This window comes from Tinamus guttatus, unplaced genomic scaffold, assembly GCF_059628265.1.
Source record: "Tinamus guttatus ecotype Peru unplaced genomic scaffold, ASM5962826v1 Tinamus_guttatus_pri_ptg000293l, whole genome shotgun sequence".
Lineage (NCBI taxonomy): Eukaryota > Metazoa > Chordata > Aves > Tinamiformes > Tinamidae > Tinamus > Tinamus guttatus.
Window position 1 is genome coordinate 832037 of NW_028288827.1, and position 22416 is coordinate 854452.

Sequence of the window (22416 nt, forward strand, 5' to 3'; positions counted from 1 at the left end):
GATCTCGATTCCATAGTCTTGGACACCCTCTAAGTAGTGCCAAAGCTCTTTGATATCCAGGGTCACTTATTTAGGTAATTGAAGCTCATTTCACCATGAAACGGTGCCATCTGACACATTTTGCTATTTTCTTGGAGAAAACTCCAAAATGCATCAGAATAAATCGTTTTTGCTGTTATTTCTTCAAATAGCTTCTTGATATCCAGTTACCTCCTTAATGATTTCGGGACCTGCAGAGAACCACCCAAAAGCTCCCTCAAATATTCAAAGGGCTCGGGCAGGCTATTTGATAATATTTTATGCAACTTTAAAGTTTCTTTGCAAAAGCCTTCTCCTAGGCTAACTATAATTGGCATTTGTGGAGAAGTGGTTGTCTACTTCAGCTAATAAAGCTGTTTCTTCGGATTAAATATATATATATTCCGGGCTGTGCTGTCAGGCAGAAATACATAGGGAGTCCAGCAAGTCAGAGAAAATATTTCACTAATCACAGAAGTAACTCTGGGTCATCTAGTGAATGTCAAGAAATGTTTGGAGCCGACCAAATATTTAGTTATAAATAATTCAGCCGCTAAAGCGGTTTCTTTTTTCCTGCTGAGCATCCTCAGACTGAGAATTTTAGGAGAGTTATTAATTATTGAAATGTATTAAGATGGCAAGTATATTTTCACTGCATATTTCATGGTTTTGCACATATTCCGAACGTGAGCAGTGCGGTTTCGTTGTAATTGTCCGGATAAGTCGCGTGCATCCGATCCCTAAGTGCCTAAGGATACAGGCACTTTGCTTACAAGTCCTGACCCGTGCACGTCTTAAATGCAGCGCCTGGGAACGTTCACATGTCCCCTTTGAAAATCAATTTCCACAAATAATTGCGCTAATGAAATGCCGTCATTAAAATATCCCCGGAAAATGAGCCCCGGAGGGATGTCGCCGAGGGCCCAGGGAATGCTTTTAAAAAATTAAAACAGTTGCGAATGCTTCTTCCATTATTCACGAGCTTTATTAGGAGCCATTAGAAGGGAATTAGACAAAAGGATGAGACGGAGGTCTTTTCCTAATAAAAATACTGTTCTCAAGAAGAAACTCGGGAATCAAGAGGAGCTCGTGGGGAAGCAGCGCGGCGGGCAGCAACGGGGGAAAAATATTTCCCGGATGTTATATGGATTCTTCCCACCTCTTGGAAAGTTTCTGGTCTCTGAAGTTTCTGGTTGTCCTAAATTTAATGCACACACACCGAAAAGTCCGATAGTTCCGTAAAGGATGAACTTCAGTGACTTCTCCCCCTTCTGAAAAGCCATTCCCTTTAGGTCCTCCTGCAGATTGTTCCTGCTCGGCTCCGCGTCTCTCCTTGGGCTTTTTGGATTTTGACGGTGGAGAGGTCGGAAAAACTGGGATTTTGCAGCTTGCCGAGGCCAAAATGCCCCCCGTGCTCCCCTTTTTTGGGGCTGCCTTGCTGGAAAGGTCCCTCCTCACCCTTCCTGACGTCAGCATTTGGGCATTTCCTTCATGGTTGATATGCCAAGGGGAAAAATACCTGGAAAACCTGTAATTTGCTCTTCTGGTACCTGCTGCTGCTCCAGCAGTTGGCCGGGCAGCACGCTGCAGCAGCTGGATAAATCATTCCAAAAAAAGGTGAGGAAAAACACTCACTCTTTCCTAACAGTGATGGAGAACTTCATTCTGCGTGATGATCATCTCGAAGACAACGCTCGTACGCCACGATGAATTAAATGGGTGATTTTCCCGTGATTGAGCGGTCGTATTGCCTGGGAGATGCTCTCCTCCGGCACGGAAGAATATAAGAATATAGAGAGACTGCAGCTTTGTCAGTGAAGGATTTGTTGCATTTTATTTCCGCGCTGTAGGAACGATGTTTGATGTCAGTCTCATAAATTCGAGGCGTGAGCATCCACCGCTCCCATTCAACCTTTTCTATGACAGAGAAATCAGTGCTTGACTGATTCGCAAATGAATAATTCCAACAAGGAGACCCATTTCCAGTGCGCCACCTCATTTCTTTCTTTTTTAGTTCCTTACCTCTTTCATTCTTTGCTCGTGATTATAAATGGCAACGTTCTCGCCTGATTAATGGTTGTTTTAACAATATTGGAAATTTCACGGGTGCCAATTTTGCTCTTTTTGCGCGTACGGAGCAGCGATTTCTGCAGTGATCCAACGCAAAAGGCATCAAGGGTAAGGAATGAGTTGACCAGGCTCGTGACCATGGCCGTTTACTCCAGGAATACAAGTTAAAAAGAAAGGGAATTTCACAGAAATGGGGACTTCATTCTTTGGAATACCTCCTTCCCTTCCTCCTGCCACATGCCAAGGAGAAAAGCAAAAGACACATATGGGGTTTTGAAGCTCGGGTGATGGGCTCGGATGTTCATCTCAACATGGCCGATTTAGAGAACAAAACCCTAAAAATAAAAATAAAACCAGTTGCAGCTGAGAGGAAATGAAGGTAAAGCTCCTAGATTGGAATTTGGGTGATAACAACTATACCAGCAGGACTGCCGAGGATGCCATCAAATGCTACGTGCTCTTAAACTGCAGATCAGATTAAATTTGACCCTTGTGCGTGGATGAGGCGAAAGAAAAAGGGAAAAAAAAGACATTTGGGTTTATTGGAAAGGGAGAGAGAGAACGAAGGTTCCTCATTTTCTTTAATCTTTGCAGATGACAGTCGTGGATTATAACAAAGACATGAAAGGGAACAAAAAAGCTTTTTAATGTAGTTGGGTTTTTTTTCCTCCCCTTTTGCATTTTCAATACAAACTGCAGCAGTGGAAATCAAACAAAATATGTTAAATTTTATGCACCTCACCATTTCCCTCCTAGATCAAATTAAGGCACAACACGAACAGGTAAAGGCACTTCAAGACTCCGGGGACTCTTCGTTCCTTTCTTTCCTTTGCAAACTGGCATTTGAAGAACGCAGCCGTTTTCCCAGCTATTTCCTGCAGTGGATTTGTTTGGTTTGCCCTGTTGTTCTTTTGCTTGCAGGATCCAGTGATCAATTGGGAGCAAAGGGTTGGTTCGAGCCCCCTGCACTGTTTGCATCATTCCCAGGGCTTGGAAAACTGTGTTCCCAGGGAAAAAGGCACCTCCAGCCCCATGTCCTGCCTTCTCCAGTGTCACCGTTTGCTCTAAGGTGATGCCAAGGAATCACAGAATGCTTAGGGTTGGAAGGGACCTCTAGAGATCATCCAGTCCAAAAGCCTGCAGCACCCGGGCGGTCTCCCATCCAAGTACTAACCGGGCCCGACCCTGCTTAGCTTCCGAGATCAGACGTTTTCAGGGTGGTATGGCCGTAGGCAAGGAGCTCCAAGCAGCTACAGACACCCCGGGTTCAGCTCGTTGATTGCACCCAAATTGCAATAAATTAAAGGCAAATTTTTGCAAAAAAAAGCAGCGACTGATGCGACTTCCAGCGCCGTTTCTCGGGCCGTCTCGCCCAAACTCCAGCTAACCCCTAACATCCCATTAACGGCATCGACTCTCGTGTCAGCCCGGGCGCTTCATTTCTTATTGATTCCTCCATATGTCTCACGCTTCCCGGCCTCGGCCGCCTCCGGAAGCTCCGGAGCGCGCCCGGATTGCCCGGAGCTTGCGACGCACCGCGGGAGCTGCAAAGGTTCACGGCTCCGCGGGGGTGCCGAGACGCCGCCTGTCCCCGCCGCGTGGGGAGGTGACATCTGAAAGCGGCTCCAGACGCGCCGCTGAAATAATAATAAAAGCACTTAACGGGTTCTCCTGGTGAATTGTCCTTGCTCCGTTAAGCACCTTCCCTGGAGTTTTGCAAGGAAGACGCATCCAGCGGCGGCCCGAGGAGCTGTGGTAAGTTGGCCCCAAAGCAGGGAGGTGCTGGAAATTTTGGAACACTGATGCTTCCATCCTTCGTCCTTGTGTCCCCGCGGAGCTGGTGACAAGAACTGCCATTCTCAGGGACAGTATAAATTAGTATAATTTAGCGGATGTGATAAGCAGGTCTGAGTATTGCTATATTTTTATTACTCGCGTTACTCCGGTGCCAAGAGCTTCCAGCGAGACCAGAGCTTAGTTGTGCAGGAAGATGCTGTAAGTCACCACGTCAAACAACTTACAGGCGGAAGGCTAAAGGAAAAGAAAGGAAATATTACTGCCGTGGGGACTGAAGGACACAGGATGGTGGCTTCTCCATCATCTCCCAAGAAGAATTTGACATATAGCACATGTGCCTCTGCTCTGCTCGGTATCTCACTCTCAAAGCTCTTCTCTCCTCCTTCTCTTCTCTTCTCTTCTCTTCTCTTCTCTTCTCTTCTCTTCTCTTCTCTTCTCTTCTCTTCTCTTCTCTTCTCTTCTCTTCTCTTCTCTTCTCTTCTCTTCTCTTCTCTTCTCTTCTCTTCTCTTCCCTTCCCTTCTCTTCTCTTCTCTTCTCTTCTCTTCTCTCCTCTCCTCTCCTCTTCTCTCCTCTTTCTCTTCTCTTCTCTTCTCTTCTCTTCTCTTCTCTTCTCTTCTCTTCTCTTCTCTTCTCTTCTCTTCTCTTCTCTTCTCTTCTCTTCTCTTCTCTTCTCTTCTCTTCTCTTCTCTTCTCTTCTCTTCTCTTCTCTTCTCTTCTCTCTATGTAATGGAGATAGGATCCTTGCTGGTAGTTGTCATGTATTACTGCAAGTAATGCATGAGGTCTTTATAGGCAATTTTTGGTCATTTTGGTGGGAAATCCTTTCAAGCAAATTTCCAAATGATCTGAGACGATCCATGAAAGAAAATGGCAAAGATGAAGCCCTCATCCGCCAAGTAAAGCGCAGCCAATGCCTAGAAGAAGTGAAACACAACTGGGTTTGTCTAGCTGAGAACATGGGAGAGCTGATCCCGTTTGGAGACCATCACCGTGATAGTCTGTGCTAATGGAGTATTTTATAGCTAAATTCACTGCTCTCCTTAAAAGCTGCTAATATGGTAAAATCAGAGTCACTTTTTGGAGGACTCGGTGGACAGGCCATTGCTTGGGGTGGTTTCTGCACCCGGGAGGCCAGGTCAACCCATGGGTGTCCTGACGTGACCCACCACGTGCGTGGCTTGCAGTGCCCAGGTTTCTTCAGCAGCTTTTTAATCCGTGCTGTTGGCCCCAAGGTCTGCACCCCATGTCCATCCTGGGGAAGGGATTCCTCCCAAATTTGCTTGGTTGGAGCCTTTGGGCTCCTCAGTGCGTACAGGCAGGCTCTCATTTCCCGGGAAGCTTTCCCTTAGTCCTGATCATCCCTAGCTCTAACGCTCCTCTTTTGGGCTAAACTACAGGAAAACTGCTCTGCTTGTGACCATGTTCTTCAAGTCCCTTAATCTCTTCATTTCCCAGCATTCGATAGCCCGTGTCCGTCGGGGTTTATACTTCAATTTGACATTTCTGCTCTTGATAGATTCCCTCTTCCCAGCAATAAGTTGATGTGACCAGGTCTAGCAGCTGATGTTGGTGCTATTGATTGCTGGGCATCATGTTTCCATGGACTCACACAGGGGTAATTTAGGCTGTTCTTTGGGAGCATTCTGAGCTAATTGTGACCGACTTTGACTTGGGTTTTGGCTGCTTTTCTGTAGAGAAGAGCTGCATGGTGCCATAGTCCCACCAGCTCACAGCCAGGCTCCTTCCTCATCCCGTTATCCCAGGCAGTTGCATTTTTCCAAGGAAAGCACCGGAATGACCCCAGCAGTAGCATTAATATATAATGCAGTTGAAAAAGCACCACTTTGTCATACGATAATATTAATGCTTTTCACTTTTCCATTGTATTAGGCGAAATCCAACTCTTAATACTGTGGTCAGATGCTGTACCGTGGCAAATTGCCTTTTTCCTCTTATCTAAGAGGAGACTAATGCAATTATTTGTTGCTCCAGTTAACAGCAACTCAAATTATCCACCCGATTTTTTCCTGTTTGCAACAGAAAGCTGCAGTTCCCATCCTCATCCAAATCTTAGGATTTTCCAAATGCAACCGTACCCAGTTATAAACCTGTCCCCTGTCCATCTCCATATGTGCTCTCTAAATATAGCCCCTTAAAGTTCACTGCTTCCATCCATTAGTGCAAAAAGAAAAGATGCAGAGCCACATGCTGAGCGCATTTATTTTAAAATGTCCCTGCATATGTAGAAAACGCTGCAAATTTGCCCACTGCAATAATAGCCAACCAACAAATACTTAGTAAGTCTCGGAGTCCTAAGGCTTCACCTTTCAGTTTTCTGTTTTTCCCTGGTTTTCCCTCTTTTTCCCAGGCTGTGCACTGGAGAATGATGCGTGCAGCAACTGCAGAGTGCGACATGGTTAAATACTCAGCTGAGCAATGACTTGGTCTCTAATTTAAGTGTTGCAACTCCTAGATCTCACATGAAGATTTATTTAATGTGGGGTCTAGAAGTTGCAACACTTAAGTGAGAAATTAAAAGTAGCAGGGTGATAGATAGGGGAAATCATATGAAAATACAGCCTGCATCTTTAGGAATACAAAACAATTCCCCCGTGACTGGTGATATTACAATGAATACCAACAGAATTAATGGCCATGCAATAATTAAGATAGGGAATTCTTCGTCATTGAGGTGAGCGGAAATCCTGGGAAGAGGACACAAAAGGAGGATAACCTGTGTCCCCATCCCACGCTAACCCCGTGTGCTCTGTCTTGCCCTCCCTGTCCTCTCCGCAGAGCCGAGCTCGCACTACGTGATCTCCCTGAAGGCCTTCAACAACGCGGGCGAGGGCGTCCCCCTGTACGAAAGTGCCACCACGCGCTCCATGACGGGTGAGTGCCGCCGCCGCCGCGTCCGTCCCGCCGAGACCCTTTGGAAAAAAGGGAAGAGCTCCGCATCCCTGCAGGCCGGTTCATCTGCTCCTGCAGGGTGGCTGTGCAATCCGGGAGGGATGAAATGCCCTGTCCTGTTGCTCTCCCGTTTTTTTCCCAGCAGCTGGAATGGGATGCTCCCAAACGCTTGCTTGGCTTGGCTCGGGAGAAGCATGACTCCCAGACCACTCCAATAGGCAGAGGGCAGCTTAGGATAGCAGCTATTACGTGGCCCAGATTATTTTCCATATTTCCCTATTTTTGGAGTATTTCCGATTAAAATGAGTGCGTTCCAAACAAGCTCGCACCATGCATGGGCTGGGTGACATGAAGGAAAACATTGATAAGAGAAGCTGCAGCAGATTCACACTGTTGGGACCATAGCAAAAGAAGGACTAAACGTGCAGAACTGAGGAATAAAATGATTTTTTTTACTATTTTTTTCCTTTTTTTTTCCCCCTGGATTGAGACCATCATTTGGTGCCGTTTTTTCCTGCGCTTCACCCAGTGTGTTCAGAGCTTCCTGGAACGGGAGCCGCGTCCCTGAGAGCAAACGGAGTCGCTGACCATCTCACTGGGGTGGAGCAGGAGGAATAAATGCACCAAAGGGCAATTCCGGGGGAAAAAAAAAAGAAAAAAAGAAAAAAAAATTGTATGTTTTTGTGAAGTATTCCCATAAGAAATCTTGGAAAGTCAGAAGAAGGAAAAAAGATTCATTACGATCAAGGGCAACTTGGTGCTGTATGAACCGGGTGACAAACCCGGTTAAAGATAATATTGCCAGGGCTGCAAAACTGTTGATTTTGCTTCTTGGTTTTACTTCTGGTCTAAAGTCCAGGGCTGTCATTGCTGCTGCGCACACCAATAACACGTGTGCCCTGTCCAACCTTTCTCCGGTGAATTTTCCTCTGGATCCGTGGGGTTTTTCCAAGCCTTTTGTTTCGGGGTTGGTTGTAAATATTACCCGGCCCTCCCGTGGGGTCTGGTTTTGTGTGTGCAATAAAGGGAACGATATCCAGGTGTGGAGAAGGCATCTCCAGGAAGGAGATGTAGGAGGTTCCGTGTGTGTCCGTGTCCCTCCAGCATTCACACGGCTGGACCTTGGCGCTCGCTTGGGTGTTAACACTGTGCAAGCTGAAGTTACATAACAGGCAATACCAGCAAAACAGATTTCTGAAGAGAGCCAAAAGCCAAAAAGCTCCTTTTTTTGTCAAGAGATTGCACTTTCCGAACGACAGATGTCCATGCATAAATACTGGCAAATGAAACTTTGGAAAATGGAGGACGTATTTAGGGACCTATTTTGAGCCACCAGTGGATTAGAGACATTTCACTCTTTCCCATTTCAGCAATGACATGTTGCAGAAGCTGAATTATCTTGATTGATTCGGTCTAACCATTTGTTTTGCTCAACGCAGCCTCTTTTCATAATCTCCTGCCTTCCGTCTTCAGTATGGGATTGAATGGAGAAAGGAGCTGCAGCAAGAGCTAAAGCCAGAGCTTTAGCCCCATCCACGTTGACTCCTCTCACTAGTTTCCTGCACAAACACAGAATTGGGACTGTTTCCCTCCCCAACTTCCTCAGACAATTCTAAATTTCTGTTCAGATCAAGAAATTGGGTAACTCAACCTTGCAGAAGATGCAAGAGGCCTTGGATGAAAGAAGCAGCAAAAGAAATCAGTGGAATTAATGGCTCATGATGCGTTTTAAACCTCCTGTCCCCCTTGGCTTTCACTCCTAAGGCTGTGGCCTCCTGAAGTCCTGAATAAGGAGTTATGGAATCATGAAACACGGGTGATCAAAGGGCACATGGAGCATCTGTCAGCGAGCAAACGAGGAGAGTCTTTAATTTGTTGCTTAGCACAGTGTTTCAGGGGAAAGAAAGGAGTTTGGCAGCTCTTGCTTTATTTTACACGCTGCCGTTGGAAAATGTATGTCGAAAAATTGGGAAAAAAGGAGTCAGTAAGTGTATTTTTAAAACACAGGATTGAGGTTGTCCATAGAGGGTTAAACCTCAACTAATCCTAGAAGTTCCTAGACCGAACAGGGAAGTCAAGATACTTGAAGGGAACTGAGCTCCTTGATCATGGTTATGTTCAGCCTAACCTTCAGGTGCTTAACTAAACTTCTGCTATAGGAGCAGCCTGCTCTGAATGTGGCCAGGAGTCTGGTGCTTATTCCTCAAGGAACAAGCCTGAAGATGAGGAAGATCATCCATGTCTTCATGTGGATGCACACGTTCATCACGACGACACTATGAAATCAACAACTGCAAGGTCTTCACTTTAGCACTGACGTTTTTATGGTCTGTTTTGCCTAGCAAATGGTTAGGTAGGTGCATGATGTGTTCATTCAAGGAGCCTAAAACAGCCAAGGAGGCTGCAGAGAAAGAGAAAAGTGTTGGTAACTCCTACATACATGACTGTGTGTCATGGCTATACAATCAGGTTTGAGGCCGAGGCACTCTGTGCGCCGCAGGTGTTTCTAATAATGTGTCGTTCATGTGCTTTACCTTTTTGAGAAATTGTAAATCGTTTTGAGGAGAAAATCCTGACTTCATCTTGTATGGAGAAAACCCAAGGGTGTCTGAGCAGGCATTGAAAAAGAGCACGTGGTGCTGTTAGTTTTGCTAATGTAACTGAAATGCTGTTGATGTGTCTTCATTTTGCATTAATGCTTTTCTTTCTGTTCTTCTCATGTTCCTCCTCCTCATTAATGCCATGCATTTAACCCATTGTGCCCCTTGGTGGCTGCTTGTGTTTTATTTCCTTTTTGTTTCCCCCTCTGTTTAACTACCTGTTCATTTGCTTTGGAATGCTCTTTTGGTGCTGTATGAACCCAGACCCCATTGATCCATTAGAAGTTGATTTTTATCCTTTGCTTGACGATTTCCCTACCTCAGTCCCAGATATCTCCACCCCCATGCTCCCACCAGTAGGTGTCCAGGCCGTTGCGCTTGCCCATGACGCCGTGAGGGTCATCTGGGCAGACAACTCTGTCCCAAAGAACCAAAAGACAACCGAGGTTCGCTTTTACACCGTCCGGTGGAGAACCAGCTATTCCACGAGTGCTAAATACAAGGTGAAATTTTATCACGTTCTGAATTCGTGAGCTGCTCCGCGCGTTTCGTTTGCAAAGACTCTAAACCGGCCAGAATTCCCGTGTCGATCCGGTCACTCGGATTAGCTTGAGGAACTAGTGCTTGGAACAACCTAAGGCATTTGTCTTCATGAAAATGCCATGTTTCAATTGAACTGCTGGAGCTTTGATTTTTACCAATTGGATTGAAATTAGGTAGTTGTGGACGTGCTAATGCAACAGGATGGCCCAGCAAGCAACCATACCGTAAGGAGATTGAACCCATATTAAACAAATACAGCCAAAATTGAGGTTAGTTTATTGGAAAACTTCTGCATTTGATTATGTATGACAGCAGCAGGGGTATGCCACTTTCCATATGTTTTTTTTTTTAAGTCCTAATGTTAATAAAAGCAGCAGCAAACCAGGTAGGGTGCACAAATAGCTATGGTGAGACAGGGAGAACAAGCATGGAGTTTGGGCTGGTTTTTCGGCTTGTTTTTGTAAAATAAACCATCTCTGCACATCGTTGCTGTCCCTGGCACTCAGCACAGCGCCCTACCATATAGCATTTAAATAATTATTCATCCTTACCAGGAGTGAATGCTCTTGCCTTGGTCTTACCCCTATTACCATGCTTCTCATGACATGATGAACAGCAGCAGCAGAAGACTTCTTAATAACCATAATTTTGCATGCTTTATGCAGCAAATCCTTGGGACTTGTTAACAGTTGTAATCAATTCTGTAATTAAGGACTGTGGAACAGCACAGTGTAGTAGTCTGAGTGCTCGAGATGATCCTTAATAGGACACAGACCTCTGTATCCCACAATATGAGGAATATGGAATATGAGGAATATGGAGAAAAACAGGACTGGAATGACCTTTCTTTTGCTATCATCTTTAATTGGCTCGTTGGGGAGGACCTGTAATGAGCTAGTCTGATTTGTTTACTCCAATTTAATCAACCAGAAGCAGAAATGAAAAATAACCATCTTAGAGAAGATTCCCTTTCTTGACATACAGAATTTTCAAGGAAACAAGGTGAAGCCTATTACGATATTTTTTTATTTTATTTTTTTTAATTTTATTTTTTATTTATTTTACGATATTGCAATTCTTTTCAGATTCTTCCCGTTCAAGTTTCCCATGGCTTCAAGAATGTTTATCAAATCGAACATAATGAAGGTTTTAGCCTTTCCCCATTGAAGTAAAAAAAAAAAATTAGGAGTTTAACTTAGCCCTGTCAACTTTATTTTGTAAAACTGGCCCAAACAGACATGATGTAGCGTTATTAAAAGTCCTTGTTACAGTATATATCCCCTTCATCTCTATGTGATACTAACTTCAAGGATGTTTGAGACTATTGAAATGCTAATATTTGGTATAGAGCAAAGAATTCAAAGGAAAATACTCAGTTGGAGACAAATAACTTGCTTTTTACAAAAGAGAAACCAATGTCTTTATGTTCTGCTAAAAACTATTTTGTCCGGGAGGAGTCTTGACCCGCACTGGTTTTTTCTGTGAATTTCTCCCAATCATGGGTAATATCTGAGCACTTTCATACTGATAGCTATCAAATCTAGGTAGTCTCAATCATGCTGAACAGCATTTTCTGCCACAAATCATTTCGTGCCTTCAAAAATACACTCTTCAGAGAAAATTAATATTATTTTGAAATTTGGCCTTGGGTTGAGGAATAATTTTTGTAAATGCTGACAGGTAGATCCTTCCATCTTTGGCCTGGCCGAGTAGTAACCTTTTATAAAGAGGCTTCTATGCTGGAGTCTTTGGACAAATAAGTTGGAAAACTACTCATTTCCAAAGAGTAGGACCTTGAGTTGAGTATGACGATGATTAAATCTTATCTTGCATTAAGCCTTCCTTTTAAATAGCATGCAAAATATGTCAGAACACCCAGGATAAAACAACATACCATGCAGACTTATCTTGTACATGCATTTATATTTCTCAAGAGTAAATTTCTCCCCATTCCCCGTGAAAATTACTGCTTTTTTCTGTAATACATTAGAAGCTGGATGCAGCATTTTTAATCAGGGGTCATTGGTTAATTTTGACTCATTCAGTTTGCTGAATACCAGCAAAGGATTCATCAACATCTTCAAAAGTGCGAGCATCAAGTTAGTCTTCTGATGCCAAGTCATATATATTATATATTATACAGATATATATATGTTATATACTATATATATATATGTGTGTGTGTGGTTTTTTATATATATAATATATATTTAACCAAGCAAAAGTGCTTTGTCAATACAAAAATACATCTTTATTCATGGGTCCTGGAGATATCTTCAAAGACAAGTGTTCCAACCCCAAGAACTGGAAAGTCTTGGTCAGGACCGTTACTAGAGGCTCCATTGTGTCTCTGCTAAGAATCAGGATATATTAAATATAGAAATATATATATATATTTTTTTGAGAAGCAACCCATCAAAACCTGGAAATGAATATTTAAGTTATGGAAATGTTCCTATTTTTTGACTCATATGGGCACAGATGAAGGCCATAGTGTTAGCTTTCAATTTACATTTGAAAGAAAAGATGCATCACAAATTGCTTTGCCTGGAAAAAGAGAAAGAGGAAGCATCACAAGAACTTATTTAAGTGTCTAAAGTACAGGCATCAAGTTTGATATTGTACATATGGTACCAGAAATAGGTCCATTAATAGTTCCAGGGGCAGTAGACCTATTCTGCTCAACAAAACCTTTCCTTTAGACCGTATTTTGCTTAGTTACAAGCAAAAAGGTGGCCTTAAAGATGTCACTCCCTGCTTCTCTTTGCAGTCGGCGGACACGACAGCCCTGAGCCACACGGTGATAGGTCTCAAGCCCAACACCATGTACGAGTTCTCCGTCATGGTCACCAAGGGCCGGCGCTCGAGCACGTGGAGCATGACGGCCCACGCCACCACCTACGAAGCAGGTTGGTCAAGACTTGCTGACACGACTCTTTTCTCCTTTGCTATTCGTTTATTTGCTCTTAATTATATTCCCCAGCGTGTAAATCATTAAAAGGAGCCATCAAGTTTTGGAACTCAGGGTACGTTCCGCCCCATAAATCCATATAAATACACTATACGACTTCCAATGTTAGTGGTTTAAACCACTTTCCTGCTAAGAACCAGAAAAAAGAAGCCAAGTGAGACATCTTTTCAGCCTCTTCATTATTTAATGCAAAGACACAATTATCTCCTCTGTAGAACACATTATCTTGCATTAAGGTCCTTCTGACTGGTCGGATATGGCATCTTTCACACGCTCGATGTCTTTACGCATCTATATTTAATTTCCAGCAAATGGCCATCATTAATATTAACAATATACTTATAATAAATAAATACACTTTACAGATTTTATATAGCTGCTATTCTCAGATGCTCCAGTGGTATTTTTCAAGTCAAAAGCTATTACCTGCAAACTACTTCAGATTCTAAATGCAATTTTCAGACACCAGATGCATATTGCACTGTTTTGATGGAATAAAAATACTTGAAGGTAGTTTTGCTTAGAATATGGGTAAGAATACGCTTAGAATGGGTAAGAAAGTAGTTTTGCTCAGAATATTTTTCTTTTTCAGCCCTTGTAAATAGCAATCCACACATTTGGACACCAATGTAATGAGTACTATATTTTTCCAGGGGTGACTAATGGCCTTGAAAACACTGTAGGTACCATTACAAATCAGGGTCTACCAACAGCTCCCAAATAAAGTCTGCTGGTAAATATTGATTTGTTTTTTGTTTTGGGTTTTTTTAATGAAAACCACAGTACACGCCAGTTAATTAACCGAAGGAAAATAAGAGGGGATATATGTGTCCTCAGATCATCCCGTGCGATCGCGATGCAATTATCTGAGCTTGATGGAGCAGCTCTGTTAATTAAGGGCATCCTGCATTGCTGATCTTTATTGCCTCTTTTGTACCCATTCTGCATGCTGAATTTCCAGGGATGTTCTTTAAAAACGTTTGTGTCAGCATCAGGAATCTGCTAGAGGTTACCAACATGGGCGAGGAGGAATTCTTCTGCCCCTAATGTTATATATAAGCTCTAAGTTATCAACAGCCTGTATCAAAGCAAATAAATGAGCAGAGAGCTCAGTACCAAGGTAATACTCCTCACTCAAGTTTTATTTTAATTGCCATTTTTTCCTTTCTTCTTCAGCAGTCCTAAGAAATCTTAAAATACCTGAGACTCTGTGTGAGACCTTGGGGATGGCAGGGTGCAAGGCAGGTGCTGAGGCTGAGTCATGCATCGACTCAGAAATCCAGCCATCTGTCCCTATATATAGGGAATATAGGGAAAATTGCATTTTACGAATGCAAAATCGAAGCATTTGCAGTCTAAAATGTCCAAACTTGAGCATGTAGTTGCTAAACATACACAGTTGCATTTCATTTTATACTAGTAGGCACATAAAGATGTTCTGAATGGAGAAGCCGCAATATTACTACTGCCATTAAATGTGTTGGGCTCCTTAAGTGTATTAGATACCCTTGAATACCACGATGATTATTTAAGGACAATATTAGCTGTGGGAGGAGAATTCAGCAAACCCTTACATATTGCCACTTACAAATCATACATTACATAGTTGAAATGCATCTAAGAACGCTGCATTTGAAAGGATCTAAGAAAGCAGTAAATGCCTTTTGAGTGGTTTATTTCTGCTCTAGTATTTGAGGAGCTCCAGGGTAGGTGGATAACTTCTGATTTCAATTATTTTCTTTCTTTCCAGCTCCAACCTCTGCGCCCAAGGATTTGACAGTCATTACACGGGAAGGGAAGCCCCGAGCTGTCATTGTCAGCTGGCAGCCACCCTTAGAAGCCAATGGCAAAATTACTGGTAAATGTTTATTTTATCCCGCATTTCCATTTTCCTGTTGTGAACATTCAGTGCTTGTCTTCCCAGAAACCTATCCGTTCATTTCCAGAATGCTGTTTGATCTGACTTTATTCTTTTCTTAACTTTTATCGGCCTGCTTGGTCAGGGAGTCAATCAGTTAGAAATACTGCAACATTCAAAACTCAGCGGATATAAATCTTGTATTTTTTGATGCTTAGAATGCTCATATAAGTTAAAAATGCAGCATTTTAAGCAAAGGTTTGGGGGTTTGTGCTGTGCAATGGTAATTAGGAATGACTAATAAGTACTTTGGCAATAATGCAATATGTAATATACTTAATGATAGGTTGCTTGCTGCTTGCACATAATGGCAGGATTTACTGATAGATATTTAGCTATACAATAACAAATTAAAGCAATGATGATCAGCAAAAAATAATATTGACTGACAAGAGCTGAACCTAATGGTTACTTTACAATGACAGATTTTATTTTCCAAAATATCGGATATAACCTTGGCACCCAATTAAGACATCCATTACAAGCCCATAATGTTAATTTAGTATGAAAAATAAAGTTGCGTTCTATGTGAGATTTTGCATTTAAATGATCACTGGAGGCTTTAATGGACATCTCAGAGGCATATAATTATTAGGAGAAATATTGTTCAACCTCAGGAACGTGCACGTTGTGGTCTCATTTCCACAACCAATTGGCTTGGGCAAGTTCTACAGCGTATTTTTTTGTGTGGGAGCAAGCGTGGATATGTCACCAGTGCTATTAATAATCCCAGCTACACACTGCTGAAGTGCTGAGAAAAATAAAGGTAAGAGCAAGAGTGCTTCAAAATAATGTCCCGTGTGAGCAATTAGAAGCAAAGAGCCCTCGATTCGATTTTCAGCCATTGAAAATCAGTGTGGCTTCACAGACATCAAGTGAGCTATTGTGAGTTACGCCGGGAAAATATCCCACTTTATCTGGCCAATAAAATAAAGATATATTTCTGTTTGATCACTGCCCTGCAGTAGCAGCTTTTTGATTAGACTCACCCAGTGAATAATGTGTGTTTGTGAATGTGTATTAAAATGTGTGTAATATAACTATGTTATTAAATAATTTCACATATAGTAGGATTCTAATACATTATAATGAGGTTACATTCAGTGACCATGTCCAAAAGGAGGATATTTCAATGAAATGGTTCTGTTTACATTAGCCTAATTTAATTACTTGGCGAATTGGATCAACACGTTTTCCTGCCCGCACCAAGTCTCTGCTGCAGAAAAACAAGAGCAAGTTCCCCTAGTGCTTTGACTTACCAGAACTCTTGAGTTTGGGGTTCTTTGCTCTTTTTCTCCAAGTATTTTCCCATAAAATTGCCAAGAAATACTGCACGGCTTCTCGTGAGCCCCCAGTAAATGATGGGCATCATCAGCACCGTTGGTTTTATTGCGGCCCTGAAGCTCTAAAGACTTAGACCGTAGGGTTTATGATGCCTATCAGACTGAATCGTGCACCTGAATTACTGTTTTTTAAAACGAACGCACTCAACGTTCAGAAATCTGAATTTTGTGCGCGTTTCATAAAGCAAACAGCTTAAATCTGATTTAAGAACTAACTGAGAGACTGTGTTTATCCAGCTTACATCCTCTTCTATACTTTGGACAAGAATGCTCCCATCGATGACTGGATTATGGAGTCCATCAGCGGGGACCGACTCACCCACCAAATCATGGACCTCAGCCTCGACACCGTCTACTACTTCCGAATCCAGGCTCGCAATGCCAAAGGAGTGGGGCCTCTCTCCGATCCCATTTTCTTCCGGACGCTGAAAGGTTTGCCACTTTGTCATATGGATGTTAATGATACGTAGGATCCTCTTATGCCTTGGTTGGAGCTTTGCAATTAATTCCATGTCAGCTAGGAGAAATCCCACGACTTATTGCAAGATAAAAGCCAATGGTTGACAAAAGTCACCCACGTAACGAGGTGGCAGCTCTATTTTTAAATCCAGTCAACCAGGCGAAACATTCCAACACCACCCAACTTTCCCATAAAAGCTAATTGGATCCGAGGGGGTTTCCCTAGGGAGATACCTTTGCGTTGCGGATCCTGATCCTCTTGCTGAGTGACCAGTTTTGTTGGTTAGTGCTTCAATATGTGTTTTATTAGGGCAGGCTGCATTTCGAGTCGACGTGGAGTGAGATGCCCCCGTGCAAAGGCCTGGCGTGATCTCCCCGTAAATTAATAGTTAGCAAGATGTAAGCAATATCCCTGCGAGTGGGAAGCAGGATTTTGGCAGCAGCTCTGCTTATATTTTAGCTGTCACTCGTTTCTCATCGCAGAAGATAAAATGACTTCAAGACAGACATGTAATTACTGATAAAAGAAATCCAATGGCATAAACGGCGGGCCTGTTCTAGGAAGCATGGTATTCAGGAGAACATTGCATTGCTTTGCCTTTTCTAAAGAAATTCCAGGGATTTGTGTATGAAAGGAGCATTCTGGCAGGAAATAACTGGCCCTGGAGCTAGGTCAGGCTTGAAAGGGGCCGGTGCCAACTTAATTTCATGCTCGTGGTTTGGACCCAAGTCTCAAACGAGTCCAAGCATCAACATGTAACAGCCGCCGACTAATGGGATAGCAAAAGATGCAGAGACCCAGAGATCCAACTAAACGGAAAGGTTAATGGGCTGGATAGCACCTACTTGGTAATGTTTACACAGAGCCCCATAAAACTCATTTGGGAAATGACTAGCAGATCAGCCAGCATCAACAGCTACCAAAAAGATAAATCCATAATTTGTTACATCTTGTAATAGCCTACGAGGACTATGTCTAATACCCCGCCATGAATATTTCATGATATCCACCCTAAATATGTCATGTTCAATCATATCCAAGTGTTTTTTGACAAATCTGCCTCTGCATTTGAGGTGAAAAGACCTTCTGAAGCCCTGAGTGCATGCTGAATTATGCAAAAATCCTGGTTTCCTGCCCTTAATGATTATTAACAGAATATGGGCACGTGCCGTGTGCTAATAAAGGCTCTGATAGCAAATCTATGTCCTGATCAGGGGAAGTTTTTAGACTACAAGGAACTAAATAAGCATCAAAGATGCACGAAGTCACCCACGGTCTGATTTTATATATTGTAGCACATAAAGCTCCTTCAAGGGAACCAAACCACGACGTGTGGTAGAATTGCAATGTGAGTATTTGGAGTGACTTGCCTCTGCTAATGAAAACGTAGCCATCTGTGAGCAAAATAGATGTGTTTAATAGTAAATAACAGGAGCAATGAGTTCATGTGCTTCCACCTCGCTTGCACGGATAATAATACACAGTCAAATGGGCAAATCCTTGCCTTGTTGTGCTGTGGACTCTTTTATATTTACATTTATATATTCTTCTGTAAATATTTTGCAGGGCGGTTGACCTAGATGGTCTCCAAAAGCCCCTTCCACCCTCAGTCGTTCTGTGGCAGATGCCCAAAATAATATGTGTACGTTTTGCAGCTTCCCATAGCAAATTGTCATGGATTTCCCCTGTCATAAATAGTCATAAATAGAGGTTGTAGCTGAAGTTGTAGCTTTTAATATACCTATTGAGTTTTGAAGTCTTGTCTGGTGCTCTTCAGACAGGTGCTCTTCTGGTTTCTCTAACTGTCTTGTCTTTCCATTGCAGTGGAGCATCCTGACAAAATGGCCAATGACCAAGGTACAGTGTCCCCCGCGTGTCCCCCGTGCTCCCACGGGCCAATTAATCCCACTAACGGAGCTGGGGAAGATGTAAATTTTCCAGAGAGGAAAATGTTCGGTCTCATTTTGGAAGGACCAATTAAAACATCAGGAAATTAAGTCCTGGGCTCTCTGCTGCACTCCTGAATAATCCACCCTAGGGATAATGAAGCTCAGGCTACTCTTGCACCTCTTGGAGGGTTCCAGATTTAAAGTAATTTGAGTATTTAACTTTTTAAAGGCTAAATGTACAGAATAGAGCTAGGAGTACACAAATGAGAAGATTAAACACCAGTTGGGCTCCATGTGAGCGCTCAGCAGTGGAAAATGGCAGTTTTGGAGCTAAATGTTGCTCCTTTAAAGAGGAAACGTGGTAGCTGACAGGCGAATTTGCCAACATGTTGACACTCCAAATATTTCCAAGTGGGAAACGTTGAGGAACGTTGAGGAAACCGAGGAAAGGCAGCGACACAATGTAGAAGCCCCACGCTGCACGTCGCAGCACCCGTGGTGGGTTCCAGCTGTGCACATTGCACATCTGGGCCCGAGCCGGGAGCTGTTATTATCTAAGAGCAATTAAAGGCTGGGAAGCTGTCACCGGCGTCTCCCGTGCAGTGTTTGCAACCTCGTTAATGAGTTAATGAGTATAAATTGCCATTAGACCCGGGGAAGGTTTCCAGCGGCTCCCTGCGAGCTGCTGTGGAGGCTTCCTGAAGTCTAAATAATTCCAGTGTGGAATTCTTTAGTCTGGATTTTGGCAATACAGGGCTTGTGGATAGCCACGCGCTGCCGTAGGATGAGATTCGTGCAAGAGCTGGAAAGCCAGTTTCGGTGTTTGGCCTGATAACTTCCATGGTGAATTTTGATAAAAGGCAACGTAAGTAGAAACAGGACACCCAAAACGATGGGAAACGCCTGTGAGATGCTCGGTGTAGCCAACGGGACACCCAAAACGATGGGAAACCACTGTGAGATGCCCGGTGTAGCCAACGGGACACTCAAAATGATAGGAAACCCCTGTGAGATGCTCGGTCCAAGAGGACACCCAAAACGATGCGGCTCGCTGCTACATTTTTGGCATCCCAACTGCATTTCCTCATGTGTTAGGCTCCTCTTGAGCCATTTCAGCTTGGCCTAAATATCCAAAACAATAACATTTAGCCAGCTCCGTTGGGACACCCAGTTCCCCAGGCACAGTGTGGCCCCAGAGTCACATCATTTTCACGGGTTGCAGCAAGGGCTGCATCAAATTGTCATTTTGATAAACTCTCTCGCCTCCGTTTATCTCTATTTTGCCTTGTTTTTGCCACTGAACGTTTCCCAACGTCGCTTTCGCGGGCCCGGGTTGTTGCAGCGGCGCAATTACTCTGATTGAAAAGATGATTACGCCGAAGCCTCCCCTGATGATAATGATCCTACGTTTATTTAGGGCCTTTCATCCAAAAATCTTTCCCAAACGGCGAGGCAAAGTTATGCACGTGATTTTCTCCCCAATCTGCAGAAACACAAACACCTCTGCTGAGAAACAAGAGGTTGTTTAATGACAGGGAGCCGAGATGATGGGGTTTGGCTGATGCCAACGAGCGATTCGAGGCAGCTCGGAGCCCCTGGAATTAGGAGCCTGCTGGGATAATCCCTGGCAACTCCTGGCCTCGTGCTGGTTTTCCATATTTTTCACCCGCACCGTTCTCCTCACCGTTCTCCACGTGCTGGCCATGGGCTGGGATGGCTGGGGTGGCCACGGGGCTCATGTCCTTCTCTTCTGCACAGGGCGTCACGGAGATGGCTCCTACTGGCCCGTGGACACCAACCTGCTCGACAGAAGCAGCCTGAACGGTAAAGAGCGACCGCAACCTGTTCCTCGTTACACTCCGTTTCGGCGGTCTGTAATATAGCCTTACTCCCTGCTCTTAATAGTAATTCTTAAATAAAGAAAATCAGCTGCATCTAATTACCTTTTTTTTTCCTTTTTTTTTAACTGAAAAGCATGAAGTTTGGCTTGTTTGGGCCCTAACTTTAGCAGGGATAATAGGAGAGCCCCCAAATGCAAACTGGGGTACCCTGCACTGCAAGGGGAGAGATTCCGGAGCGCTTGGGAATTATTCCATCCATGCCATTTATTCCGCATGGAAACCAAGAAGAATCCAAGAAGAATCCAAAACCAAGAAGAATTCAAAAGCTCTGAGCTTCGGAGCGCCTGAGGAAGCGCTGCGAGAAAAGGGCACATTATTCCAGTAACTTAATTTGTTAAGTAAAGAAAGGATAATAGGTCAGAAAATCAAGGCAGAAAATGAGGGTGAAATTACATCTATCACTAACTAGAACTGTTATTCTGAAAGCTTTGACCTTTTTTTCGGTTCTCATTCAGCTGTAGTAATGGCAAATTGAAATCACAGCCACATGCTGTGTGGTTGGAACCAAGGAAGCTCCGGGGGGTGATGCCGTAGGAAAAGCTCGTGGAAATGCTTGACATCCAGTAGCTCTTCTGAGAGCTCCACTGAGTTCTCCTGAACATCTATTTTCTTTCTCCAAGCTGAAGTGGAAATATGTATTTCCAAAAATGAGCTTCCTCTATGTGGATATTATCCATATATGTGAAGGCAATCCTTCAAACCAAATGGCAATGGTGTCTTGCTAAGCAGTTGTCCACCCGGGCATCAGATAAGCATGAGGTTTCTCAAAAATGATGACCTTGCAGTGATCATAGAGGAATTCTTGTGGCATAAAATATTTCTGGCCTCTTTCCTCTCTGTTATCCAAAGGAAAACGTGTCCACATAACGTGATGGCCAAAATCTATGGGGGTTTCCCTCATTAGCCTACCTCAGACCAGAGCTTCAAACCCACCGCTAACGCTCTCCTCGTTGTGTATGTCCTTCCAGAGCCTCCCATCGGGCAGATGCACCCTCCGCACGGCAGCGTGACGCCGCAGAAGAACGGCAACCTGCTGGTCATCATCGTGGTCACCGTCGGGGTCATCACGGTGGTGGTCGTGGCCGTGGTCGCCGTCATCTGCACGCGGCGCTCCTCGGCGCAGCAGAGGAAGTACGTGGGCTCGTCGCGGCGCGGATGGTCAATGGGGTCTTGGTGGCCTTGCCAACACTTGGCTTCTAAGTAGCTACAGGCCGCGTGGAGTCCAGGGGCTGGATGGTGGTTTTGATCCTGGTTCTTCGGTGGCTTTGGCATGGCCTTGGGAAGCTGGACGTAGGTTGGAAAGGACATCTAGAGATCATCTAGTCCGGTGAGTGGAGAATGTCCTGTGTCCCCTGGAACACAACGTAAACCATGGCAGATAAGCACCTCCAACACAGCTAGCCTTGAAAAACAAGTCTACCAGGTTCAACTCTACCAATCTGCATGTTGTTGGGTTCAATTCAGACACAGGGAAGATTTAAAGGAGAAAAATGCACTTATCCGTGCTCGCTGCTAGGTTTTCTGATCCCCCAGCTCTGCACGGAGGAGGATCACGGCCGTTCCTGCTTATTGCTAACCCTTTGCAAGGATGTTACCCCCTCTAGACAGTCGGTCCCCAAAAGTCTTTCAGCCAAAGGAGCCAACGTCTGTTTCTCCAGATGGTTCTCATGTACTTGGAGGAAAAATCTGTAGAGCTTTTCTTGGAAGAAAAATCCATGGGATGTTATAAAAGCACAAAGCATTTTGCAGGTTTTTGAGATGAAATCAGAGGTGACATCAAAGGCTGGTGAGAGATGAAGTGGTTCCACTGGAGTCAATGGATCGGCAACAGAGCTGGGTTTGATACGTTTAATTTATTGAAAATTATTCAGTAAAGGGATTCATTATGGTGCTATTGCAAAAGATTGGACATGTGAAAGTAAAATTTAATCATATTTTGCCCACAAGGATGATAGATGTTCGGACTAAGAGCAAGACAAAATCTATTACATTGAT

At 43.7% G+C, this 22416-nt stretch overlaps 1 protein-coding gene across 1 annotated transcript in view; it reads left to right on the forward strand.

The window, feature by feature from the left end:
* DCC (DCC netrin 1 receptor) overlaps positions 1–22416 on the forward strand; it is a gene marked incomplete at its 5' end in the record, with an annotated part of 104294 nt that overhangs the window by 61447 nt on the left and 20431 nt on the right. The window contains 8 exons of the mRNA XM_088527849.1: positions 6683–6778; positions 9661–9899; positions 12710–12848; positions 14661–14768; positions 16409–16603; positions 18456–18488; positions 20279–20344; positions 21390–21552. Of these exons, the coding sequence (XP_088383975.1) occupies positions 6683–6778; positions 9661–9899; positions 12710–12848; positions 14661–14768; positions 16409–16603; positions 18456–18488; positions 20279–20344; positions 21390–21552 (1039 nt within the window). The remainder of the gene's footprint in view (positions 1–6682; positions 6779–9660; positions 9900–12709; positions 12849–14660; positions 14769–16408; positions 16604–18455; positions 18489–20278; positions 20345–21389; positions 21553–22416) is intronic.